The sequence below is a fragment of the Pelophylax lessonae genome (assembly GCF_965119305.1).
Source record: "Pelophylax lessonae genome assembly, chromosome: 3".
Classification (NCBI taxonomy): Eukaryota; Metazoa; Chordata; class Amphibia; order Anura; family Ranidae; genus Pelophylax; species Pelophylax lessonae.
This window is the reverse complement of record NC_138770.1, coordinates 307,515,796-307,528,521: the sequence shown is the minus strand read 5'-3', so window position 1 is coordinate 307,528,521 and position 12,726 is coordinate 307,515,796. Positions and strand designations below refer to the sequence as shown.

At 39.4% G+C, this 12,726-nt stretch overlaps 1 protein-coding gene across 1 annotated transcript in view; it reads left to right on the top strand.

Annotated features, from left to right (window-relative positions):
- Positions 1–12,726, top strand: part of LOC309550515 (titin-like) — a gene marked incomplete at its 5' end in the record, with an annotated part of 297,613 nt that overhangs the window by 257,663 nt on the left and 27,224 nt on the right. Inside the window, 7 exons of the mRNA XM_082250877.1 lie at positions 1,074–1,331; positions 2,538–2,795; positions 4,002–4,259; positions 5,468–5,725; positions 6,941–7,198; positions 8,410–8,667; positions 9,878–10,135. Coding sequence (XP_082107003.1) covers positions 1,074–1,331; positions 2,538–2,795; positions 4,002–4,259; positions 5,468–5,725; positions 6,941–7,198; positions 8,410–8,667; positions 9,878–10,135 — 1,806 coding nt within the window. The remainder of the gene's footprint in view (positions 1–1,073; positions 1,332–2,537; positions 2,796–4,001; positions 4,260–5,467; positions 5,726–6,940; positions 7,199–8,409; positions 8,668–9,877; positions 10,136–12,726) is intronic.

Here is a 12,726-nt window from a genome sequence, read left to right as displayed (position 1 = left end):
AATTATCGTTTCTGTATTTCGTAGTGCCTAATTACTCTTGGCTGTTTCCTTATATTTTATGTCATGCGCAATGTGTTTTGTCATTTTCATCAATAAGATCCAGGTTCAGTAAGATGTGAAAATTTCACTGGCTGAAAAAGAAAGCCTTTACTTGTCATAAAGCTTTGTGAATTGAGCCTATTGTCTAGCTATGATATTTTCCATATGCATTCCTTATTCTTCTAATTTTCTTCTCTTTGCCCTGTCCCTTAGGCTGGATAACTACCAAATCAGTTGGATCTGTTTGTAAAGGATAGGATCATGATTTATGGACAGACATTGGGGTTGATTTACCAAAGGCAACTATTGCACATGTTTGAATGATGGAAGTAAGCAGAGCTTCCCCTGATTTATTATTTTGTATTTATTGGAGCAACTGCCATTGCAGAGTGCAACTGCAGTCTATTTGCCTTTAGTAAATCAACCCCTATGGTCCTAACGTGATATTAAAACTTCCACTTTTTTTTTTTTTGTTAAATTAGCAAACATCAATGCACATACTCTCCATCACCAGCACACCATGGAACATCTATTGCAGTCCAAAGCTTTTATTGCAGAGGTCACATCACAAGAGAACAAGTGCAACATTACAGAGCCACACATGCCTGACGTGGGGGTCCTGGGCAGCTTCAGAATGTTGTACTTGTTCTTTTTTGATGTGATCTCTGCAATAAAAGCTTTGGACTGCAATTGAAGTCCCAAGGTGTACTGGAGAGTCTGTGCATTGATCTGTCATATCCAATGTCCAGCTGGTAGTGATCCAGAAATGTGCCTATTGATACAGACAGTGGGGCCCAGCCTAATACTCCTTATGCATTAAGACCAAATATTTAGTACTTGAACAATATGTGTATGCAATCTTTGGAAATAAGTATCAACTTTGCTCAATTACTTTATATCCAAGTACTCTAATTTGTTCTCAGGACCTGAAAAGTACTGTGTCCCTGTTACACACTTGCTTACTTACAGTTTCATAATTCACCATAGCCTCCTAATAACGGTTTTACACTGAACTGCTGCTTTGTTTTTTGTAGTACCTGACAAAGTACAGAGTCTTACAGCTAACAATATCAACACCACTTCTGTATCTCTGAACTGGCTACCACCTACTGGAAATGCAAGTTCCTACCAGATCCAGATCAAGGAAAATTCAGCTTTCAGTGTAATTGTGCCCACAACATCTTTTACCATACAGTATCTGACACCTGGCAATTATTACACCTTCTTGGTCTCTGCCCTTGTTGAAGGAAACAGCATCAAAGGAGACAGTGCTGTGACAGTTAACTACACAAGTAAGTGTCTGTGGGAAAGTACAACTCAATCTATTGATCAGAGATATTTAGCTTTTTATTAAATTAGTTAGTAGATTCTGGGACAGGATCTGGAGGAAAAATTTCTATCACAGAAAATTGGCCAACATAAAACAAATAATTATAGGTTCTGTATTTCGTAGTGCCTTATTACTCTTGGCTGTTTCCTTATATTTTATGTCATGCACAATGTGTTTTGTCATTTTCATCAATAAGATCCAGGTTCAGTAAGATGTGGAAATTTCACTGGCTGAATAAGAAAGCCTTTACTTGTCATAAAGCTTTGTGAATTGAGCCTATTGTCTAGCTATGATATTTTCCATATGCATTCCTTATTCTTCTAATTTTCTTCTCTTTGCCCTGTCCCTTAGGATGGATATCTACCAAATCAGTTGGATCTGTTTGTAAAGGATAGAATCTTGATTTAAGGACAGACATTGGGGTTGATTTAGCAAAGGCAACTATTGCACATGATTGAATGATGGAAGTAAGCAGAGCTTCCCCTGATTTATTATTTTGTATTTATTGGAGCAACTGCCATTGCAGAGTTCAACTGCAGTCTTTTTGCCTTTAGTAAATCAACCCCTATGGTCCTAACGTGATATTAAAACTTCCATTTTTTTTTTGTTAAATTAGCAAACATCAATGCACATACTCTCCATCACCAGCACACCATGGAACGTCTATTGCAGTCCAAAGCTTTTATTGCAGAGGTCACATCACAAGAGAACAAGTGCAACATTTCAGAGCCACACATGCCTAACATGGGGGTCCTGGGCAGCTTCAGAAAGTTGTACTTGTTCTTTTTTGATGTGATCTCTGCAATGAAAGCTTTGGACTGCAATTGAAGTCCCAAGGTGTACTGGAGAGTCTGTGCATTGATCTGTCATATCCAATGTCCAGCTGGTAGTGATCCAGAAATGTGCCTATTGATACAGACTGTGGGGCTCAGCCTAATAATCCTTATGCATTAAGACCAAATATTTAGTACTTGAACAATATGTGTATGCAATCTTTGGAAATAAGTATCAACTTTGCTCAATTACTTTATATCCAACTACTCTAATTTGTTCTCAGGACCTGAAAAGTACTGTGTCCCTGTTACACACTTGCTTACTTACAGTTTCATAATTCACCATAGCCTCCTAATAACGGTTTTACACTGAACTGCTGCTTTGTTTTTTGTAGTACCTGACAAAGTACAGAGTCTTACAGCTAACAATATCAACACCACTTCTGTATCTCTGAACTGGCTACCACCTACTGGAAATGCAAGTTCCTACCAGATCCAGATCAAGGAAAATTCAGCTTTCAGTGTAATTGTGCCCACAACATCTTTTACCATACAGTATCTGACACCTGGCAATTATTACACCTTCTTGGTCTCTGCCCTTGTTGAAGGAAACAGCATCAAAGGAGACAGTGCTGTGACAGTTAACTACACAAGTAAGTGTCTGTGGGAAAGTACAACTCAATCTATTGATCAGAGATATTTAGCTTTTTATTAAATTAGTTAGTAGATTCTGGGACAGGATCTGGAGGAAAAATTTCTATCACAGAAAATTGGCCAACATAAAACAAATAATTATAGGTTCTGTATTTCTTAGTGCCTTATTACTCTTGGCTGTTTCCTTATATTTTATGTCATGCACAATGTGTTTTGTCATTTTCATCAATAAGATCCAGGTTCAGTAAGATGTGGAAATTTCACTGGCTGAATAAGAAAGCCTTTACTTGTCATAAAGCTTTGTGAATTGAGCCTATTGTCTAGCTATGATATTTTCCATATGCATTCCTTATTCTTCTAATTTTCTTCTCTTTGCCCTGTCCCTTAGGATGGATATCTACCAAATCAGTTGGATCTGTTTGTAAAGGATAGAATCTTGATTTAAGGACAGACATTGGGGTTGATTTAGCAAAGGCAACTATTGCACATGATTGAATGATGGAAGTCAGCAGAGCTTCCCCTGATTTATTATTTTGTATTTATTGGAGCAACTGCCATTGCAGAGTTCAACTGCAGTCTTTTTGCCTTTAGTAAATCAACCCCTATGGTCCTAACGTGATATTAAAACTTCCATTTTTTTTTTGTTAAATTAGCAAACATCAATGCACATACTCTCCATCACCAGCACACCATGGAACGTCTATTGCAGTCCAAAGCTTTTATTGCAGAGGTCACATCACAAGAGAACAAGTGCAACATTTCAGAGCCACACATGCCTAACATGGGGGTCCTGGGCAGCTTCAGAAAGTTGTACTTGTTCTTTTTTGATGTGATCTCTGCAATGAAAGCTTTGGACTGCAATTGAAGTCCCAAGGTGTACTGGAGAGTCTGTGCATTGATCTGTCATATCCAATGTCCAGCTGGTAGTGATCCAGAAATGTGCCTATTGATACAGACTGTGGGGCTCAGCCTAATAATCCTTATGCATTAAGACCAAATATTTAGTACTTGAACAATATGTGTACGCAATCTTTGAAAATAAGTATCAAATTTGCTCAATTACTTTATATCCAACTACTCTAATTTGTTCTCAGGACCTGAAACGTACTGTGTCCCTGTTACACACTTGCTTACTTACAGTTTCATAATTCACCATAGCCTCCTAATAACGGTTTTACACTGAACTGCTGCTTTGTTTTTTGTAGTACCTGACAAAGTACAGAGTCTTACAGCTAACAATATCAGCACCACTTCTGTATCTCTGAACTGGCTACCACCTACTGGAAATGCAAGTTCCTACCAGATCCAGATCAAGGAAAATTCATCTTTCAGTGTAATTGTGCCCACAACATCTTTTACCATACAGTATCTGACACCTGGCAATTATTACACCTTCTTGGTCTCTGCCCTTGTTGAAGGAAACAGCATCAAAGGAGACAGTGCTGTGACAGTTAACTACACAAGTAAGTGTCTGTGGGAAAGTACAACTCAATCTATTGATCAGAGATATTTAGCTTGTTATTAAATTAGTTAGTAGATTCTGGGACAGGATCTGGAGGAAAAATTTCTATCACAGAAAATTGGCCAACATAAAACAAATAATTATAGGTTCTGTATTTCGTAGTGCCTTATTACTCTTGGCTGTTTCCTTATATTTTATGTCATGCACAATGTGTTTTGTCATTTTCATCAATAAGATCCAGGTTCAGTAAGATGTGGAAATTTCACTGGCTGAAAAAGAAAGCCTTTGCTTGTCATAAAGCTTTGTGAATTGAGCCTATTGTCTAGCTATGATATTTTCCATATTCATTCCTTATTTTTCTAATTTTCTTCTCTTTGCCCTGTCCCTTAGGATGGATATCTACCAAATCAGTTGGATCTGTTTGTAAAGGATATGATCATGATTTAAGGACAGACATTGGGGTTGATTTAGCAAAGGCAATTATTGCACATGATTGAATGATGGAAGTCAGCAGAGCTTCCCCTGATTTATTATTTTGTATTTATTGGAGCAACTGCCATTGCAGAGTGCAACTGCAGTCTATTTGCCTTTAGTAAATCAACCCCTATGGTCCTAACGTGATATGAAAACTTCCACCTTTTTTTTTTGTTAAATTAGCAAACATCAATGCACATACTCTCCATCACCAGCACACCATGGAACATCTATTGCAGTCCAAAGCTTTTATTGCAGAGGTCACATCACAAGAGAACAAGTGCAACATTTCAGAGCCACACATGCCTGACGTGGGGGTCCTGGGCAGCTTCAGAAAGTTGTACTTGTTCTTTTTTGATGTGATCTCTGCAATAAAAGCTTTGGACTGCAATTGAAGTCCCAAGGTGTACTGGAGAGTCTGTGCATTGATCTGTCATATCCAATGTCCAGCTGGTAGTGATCCAGAAATGTGCCTATTGATACAGACAGTGGGGCCCAGCCTAATACTCCTCATGCATTAAGACCAAATATTTAGTACTTGAACAATATGTGTACGCAATCTTTGGAAATAAGTATCAACTTTGCTCAATTACTTTATATCCAACTACTCTAATTTGTTCTCAGGACCTGAAAAGTGCTGTGCCCCGGTTACACACTTACTTACTTACAGTTTCATAATTCACCATAGCCTCCTAATAACGGTTTTACACTGAACTGCTGCTTTGTTTTTTGTAGTACCTGACAAAGTACAGAGTCTTACAGTTAACAATATCAGCACCACTTCTGTATCTCTGAACTGGCTACCACCTACTGGAAATGCAAGTTCCTACCAGATCCAGATCAAGGAAAATTCATCTTTCAGTGTAAATGTGTCCACAACATCTTTTACCATACAGTATCTGACACCTGGCAATTATTACACCTTCTTGGTCTCTGCACTCGTTGAAGGAAACAGCATCAAAGGAGACAGTGCTGTGACAGTTAACTACACAAGTAAGTGTCTGTGGGAAAGTACAACTCAATCTATTGATCAGAGATATTTAGCTTTTTATTAAATTAGTTAGTAGATTCTGGGACAGAATCTGGAGGAAAAATTTCTATCACAGAAAATTGACCAACATAAAACAAATAATTATAGGTTCTGTATTTCGTAGTGCCTAATTAAATTACTCTTGGCTGTTTCCTTATATTTTATGTCATGCGCAATGTGTTTTGTCATTTTCATCAATAAGATCCAGGTTCAGTAAGATGTGAAAATTTCACTGGCTGAAAAAGAAAGCCTTTACTTGTCATAAAGCTTTGTGAATTGAGCCTATTGTCTAGCTATGATATTTTCCATATGCATTCCTTATTCTTCTAATTTTCTTCTCTTTGCCCTGTCCCTTAGGCTGGATAACTACCAAATCAGTTGGATCTGTTTGTAAAGGATAGGATCATGATTTATGGACAGACATTGGGGTTGATTTACCAAAGGCAACTATTGCACATGTTTGAATGATGGAAGTAAGCAGAGCTTCCCCTGATTTATTATTTTGTATTTATTGGAGCAACTGCCATTGCAGAGTGCAACTGCAGTCTATTTGCCTTTAGTAAATCAACCCCTATGGTCCTAACGTGATATTAAAACTTCCACTTTTTTTTTTTTTGTTAAATTAGCAAACATCAATGCACATACTCTCCATCACCAGCACACCATGGAACATCTATTGCAGTCCAAAGCTTTTATTGCAGAGGTCACATCACAAGAGAACAAGTGCAACATTTCAGAGCCACACATGCCTGACGTGGGGGTCCTGGGCAGCTTCAGAATGTTGTACTTGTTCTTTTTTGATGTGATCTCTGCAATAAAAGCTTTGGACTGCAATTGAAATCCCAAGGTGTACTGGAGAGTCTGTGCATTGATCTGTCATATCCAATGTCCAGCTGGTAGTGATCCAGAAATGTGCCTATTGATACAGACAGTGGGGCCCAGCCTAATACTCCTTATGCATTAAGACCAAATATTTAGTACTTGAACAATATGTGTATGCAATCTTTGGAAATAAGTATCAACTTTGCTCAATTACTTTATATCCAACTACTCTAATTTGTTCTCAGGACCTGAAAAGTACTGTGTCCCTGTTACACACTTGCTTACTTACAGTTTCATAATTCACCATAGCCTCCTAATAACGGTTTTACACTGAACTGCTGCTTTGTTTTTTGTAGTACCTGACAAAGTACAGAGTCTTACAGCTAACAATATCAACACCACTTCTGTATCTCTGAACTGGCTACCACCTACTGGAAATGCAAGTTCCTACCAGATCCAGATCAAGGAAAATTCAGCTTTCAGTGTAATTGTGCCCACAACATCTTTTACCATACAGTATCTGACACCTGGCAATTATTACACCTTCTTGGTCTCTGCCCTTGTTGAAGGAAACAGCATCAAAGGAGACAGTGCTGTGACAGTTAACTACACAAGTAAGTGTCTGTGGGAAAGTACAACTCAATCTATTGATCAGAGATATTTAGCTTTTTATTAAATTAGTTAGTAGATTCTGGGACAGGATCTGGAGGAAAAATTTCTATCACAGAAAATTGGCCAACATAAAACAAATAATTATAGGTTCTGTATTTCGTAGTGCCTTATTACTCTTGGCTGTTTCCTTATATTTTATGTCATGCACAATGTGTTTTGTCATTTTCATCAATAAGATCCAGGTTCAGTAAGATGTGGAAATTTCACTGGCTGAATAAGAAAGCCTTTACTTGTCATAAAGCTTTGTGAATTGAGCCTATTGTCTAGCTATGATATTTTCCATATGCATTCCTTATTCTTCTAATTTTCTTCTCTTTGCCCTGTCCCTTAGGATGGATATCTACCAAATCAGTTGGATCTGTTTGTAAAGGATAGAATCTTGATTTAAGGACAGACATTGGGGTTGATTTACCAAAGGCAACTATTGCACATGATTGAATGATGGAAGTAAGCAGAGCTATCCCCTGATTTATTATTTTGTATTTATTGGAGCAACTGCCATTGCAGAGTGCAACTGCAGTCTATTTGCCTTTAGTAAATCAACCCCTATGGTCCTAACGTGATATTAAAACTTCCACTTTTTTTTTTTTTGTTAAATTAGCAAACATCAATGCACATACTCTCCATCACCAGCACACCATGGAACATCTATTGCAGTCCAAAGCTTTTATTGCAGAGGTCACATCACAAGAGAACAAGTGCAACATTTCAGAGCCACACATGCCTGACGTGGGGGTCCTGGGCAGCTTCAGAATGTTGTACTTGTTCTTTTTTGATGTGATCTCTGCAATAAAAGCTTTGGACTGCAATTGAAGTCCCAAGGTGTACTGGAGAGTCTGTGCATTGATCTGTCATATCCAATGTCCAGCTGGTAGTGATCCAGAAATGTGCCTATTGATACAGACAGTGGGGCCCAGCCTAATACTCCTTATGCATTAAGACCAAATATTTAGTACTTGAACAATATGTGTATGCAATCTTTGGAAATAAGTATCAACTTTGCTCAATTACTTTATATCCAACTACTCTAATTTGTTCTCAGGACCTGAAAAGTACTGTGTCCCTGTTACACACTTGCTTACTTACAGTTTCATAATTCACCATAGCCTCCTAATAACGGTTTTACACTGAACTGCTGCTTTGTTTTTTGTAGTACCTGACAAAGTACAGAGTCTTACAGCTAACAATATCAACACCACTTCTGTATCTCTGAACTGGCTACCACCTACTGGAAATGCAAGTTCCTACCAGATCCAGATCAAGGAAAATTCAGCTTTCAGTGTAATTGTGCCCACAACATCTTTTACCATACAGTATCTGACACCTGGCAATTATTACACCTTCTTGGTCTCTGCCCTTGTTGAAGGAAACAGCATCAAAGGAGACAGTGCTGTGACAGTTAACTACACAAGTAAGTGTCTGTGGGAAAGTACAACTCAATCTATTGATCAGAGATATTTAGCTTTTTATTAAATTAGTTAGTAGATTCTGGGACAGGATCTGGAGGAAAAATTTCTATCACAGAAATTTGGCCAACATAAAACAAATAATTATAGGTTCTGTATTTCGTAGTGCCTTATTACTCTTGGCTGTTTCCTTATATTTTATGTCATGCACAATGTGTTTTGTCATTTTCATCAATAAGATCCAGGTTCAGTAAGATGTGGAAATTTCACTGGCTGAATAAGAAAGCCTTTACTTGTCATAAAGCTTTGTGAATTGAGCCTATTGTCTAGCTATGATATTTTCCATATGCATTCCTTATTCTTCTAATTTTCTTCTCTTTGCCCTGTCCCTTAGGATGGATATCTACCAAATCAGTTGGATCTGTTTGTAAAGGATAGAATCTTGATTTAAGGACAGACATTGGGGTTGATTTAGCAAAGGCAACTATTGCACATGATTGAATGATGGAAGTCAGCAGAGCTTCCCCTGATTTATTATTTTGTATTTATTGGAGCAACTGCCATTGCAGAGTTCAACTGCAGTCTTTTTGCCTTTAGTAAATCAACCCCTATGGTCCTAACGTGATATTAAAACTTCCACTTTTTTTTTTTTTGTTAAATTAGCAAACATCAATGCACATACTCTCCATCACCAGCACACCATGGAACGTCTATTGCAGTCCAAAGCTTTTATTGCAGAGGTCACATCACAAGAGAACAAGTGCAACATTTCAGAGCCACACATGCCTAACATGGGGGTCCTGGGCAGCTTCAGAAAGTTGTACTTGTTCTTTTTTGATGTGATCTCTGCAATGAAAGCTTTGGACTGCAATTGAAGTCCCAAGGTGTACTGGAGAGTCTGTGCATTGATCTGTCATATCCAATGTCCAGCTGGTAGTGATCCAGAAATGTGCCTATTGATACAGACTGTGGGGCTCAGCCTAATAATCCTTATGCATTAAGACCAAATATTTAGTACTTGAACAATATGTGTACGCAATCTTTGGAAATAAGTATCAACTTTGCTCAATTACTTTATATCCAACTACTCTAATTTGTTCTCAGGACCTGAAAAGTGCTGTGTCCCTGTTACACACTTGCTTACTTACAGTTTCATAATTCACCATAGCCTCCTAATAACGGTTTTACACTGAACTGCTGCTTTGTTTTTTGTAGTACCTGACAAAGTACAGAGTCTTACAGTTAACAATATCAGCACCACTTCTGTATCTCTGAACTGGCTACCACCTACTGGAAATGCAAGTTCCTACCAGATCCAGATCAAGGAAAATTCATCTTTCAGTGTAATTGTGCCCACAACATCTTTTACCATACAGTATCTGACACCTGGCAATTATTACACCTTCTTGGTCTCTGCACTCGTTGAAGGAAACAGCATCAAAGGAAACAGTGCTGTGACAGTTAACTACACAAGTACAGTGGGTACGGAAAGTATTCAGACCCCCTTAAATTTTTCACTCTTTGTTATATTGCAGCCATTTGCTAAAATCATTTAAGTTCATTCTTCTTCCTCATGAATGTACACATAGCACCCCATACTGACAGAAAAACACAGAATTGTTGACATTGTTGCAGATTTATTAAAAAAGAAAAACTGAAATATCACATGGTCCTAAGTATTCAGACCCTTTGCTGTGACACTCATATATTTAACTCAGGTGCTTTCCATTTCTTCTGATCATCCTTGAGATGGTTCTACATCTTCATTTGAGTCCAGCTGTGTTTAATTATACTGATTGGACTTGATTAGGAAAGCCACACACCTGTCTATATAAGACCTTCCAGATCACAATGTATGTCAGAGCAAATGAGAATCATGAGGTCAAAGGAACTGCCTGAAGAGCTCAGAGACAGAATTGTGGCAAGGCACAGATCTGGCCAAGGTTACAAAAAGATTTCTGCTGCACTTAAGGTTCCTAAGAGCACAGTGGCCTCCATAATCCTTAAATGGAAGACGTTTGGGACGACCAGAACCCTTCCTAGCGCTGGCCGTCCGGCCAAACTGAGCTATCGGGGGAGAAGAGCCTTGGTGAGAGAGGTAAAGAAGAACCCAAAGATCACTGTGGCTGAGCTCCAGAGATGCAGTCAGGAGATGGGAGAAAGTTGTAGAAAGTCAACCATCACTGCAGCCCTCCACCAGTCGGGGCTTTATGGCAGAGTGGCCCGACGGAAGCCTCTCCTCAGTGTAAGACACATGAAAGCCCGCATGGAGTTTGCTAAAAAACACCTGAAGGACTCCAAGATGGTGAGAAATAAGATTCTCTGGTCTGATGAGACCAAAATAGAACTTTTTGGCCTTAATTCTAAGCGGTATGTGTGGAGAAAACCAGGCACTGCTCATCACCTGTCCAATACAGTCCCAACAGTGAAGCATGGTGGTGGCAGCATCATGCTGTGGGGGTGTTTTTCAGCTGCAGGGACAGGACGACTGGTTGCAATCGAGGGAAAGATGAATGCGTCCAAGTACAGGGATATCCTGGACAAAAACCTTCTCCAGAGTGCTCTGGACCTCAGACTGGGCCGAAGGTTTACCTTCCAATAAGACAATGACCCTAAGCACACAGCTAAAATAACTAAGCAGTGGCTTCACAACAACTCCGTGACTGTTCTTGAATGGCCCAGCCAGAGCCCTGACTTAAACCCAATTGAGCATCTCTGGAGAGACCTAAAAATGGCTGTCCACCAACGTTTACCATCCAACCTGACAGAACTGGAGAGGATCTGCAAGGAGGAGTGGCAGAGGATCCCCAAATCCAGGTGTGAAAGACTTGTTGCATCTTTCCCAAAAAGACTCCTGGCTGTATTAGATCAAAAGGGGGCTTCTACTAAATACTGAGCAAAGGGTCTGAATACTTAGGACCATGTGATATTTCAGTTTTTCTTTTTTAATAAATCTGCAACAATGTCAACAATTCTGTGTTTTTCTGTCAGTATGGGGTGCTATGTGTACATTCATGAGGAAGAAGAATGAACTTAAATGATTTTAGCAAATGGCTGCAATATAACAAAGAGTGAAAAATTTAAGGGGGTCTGAATACTTTCCGTACCCACTGTAAGTGTCTGTGGGAAAGTACAACTCAATCTATTGATCAGAGATATTTAGCTTTTTATTAAATTAGTTAGTAGATTCTGGGACAGGATCTGGAGGAAAAATTTCTATCACAGAAAATTGACCAACATAAAACAAATAATTATAGGTTCTGTATTTCGTAGTGCCTCATTACTCTTGGCTGTTTCCTTATATTTTATGTCATGCGCAATGTGTTTTGTCATTTTCATCAATAAGATCCAGGTTCAGTAAGATGTGGAAATTTCACTGGCTGAATAAGAAAGCCTTTACTTGTGGTCAATACTTAATGTCATAAACCTGGTATGGAAAGTCGGTGTGGTGTGCCTGAACCGACGTAAGGGGGGTAGCCTGTAAATAAAGAGGGCACCCCAAAGGTAAGAGGTTGAGAAAAAAGGGTGAAGGTGGGTGGGGTGACGATCTGAGCAGCAGCAGGCCGGTATAGCGGAGGGGCGGCGCTATAAAGCCCGCTAGCTCCTCCCACAAATACCGGCCTGCGGCCAAACACTTGTGGTCAATACTTAATGTCATAAACCTGGTATGGAAAGTCGGTGTGGTGTGCCTGAACCGACGTAAGGGGGGTAGCCTGTAAATAAAGAGGGCAAAAGAGGAAGCAAACAACACACTTTATTCAATACAACTTCAAGTCACAAGCCTACGAAACGCTAGTCTCAACTCCTTCTCTGGGTGAGGAATATAAACCTGGAAGGCGTCAGACTCCCACCGACCAAGCCTTTTAATGATATGGCCTGGCGTGTTATTCCCGGAGGCAGCCGAAGCCGCACCTATCCGGAAGGAGTGACCAGAGTGCGCTGCAGGGTCCCAACCCAGTCTGATGCAAAGAGTTCGGATGTAGAATATGAACTTGGACGTGGTGAGGGGAACGTTCAGCAGTGTAAAAAGCGGAGCATGGCTGGGAGAGCTCCGGGTCAGTGCC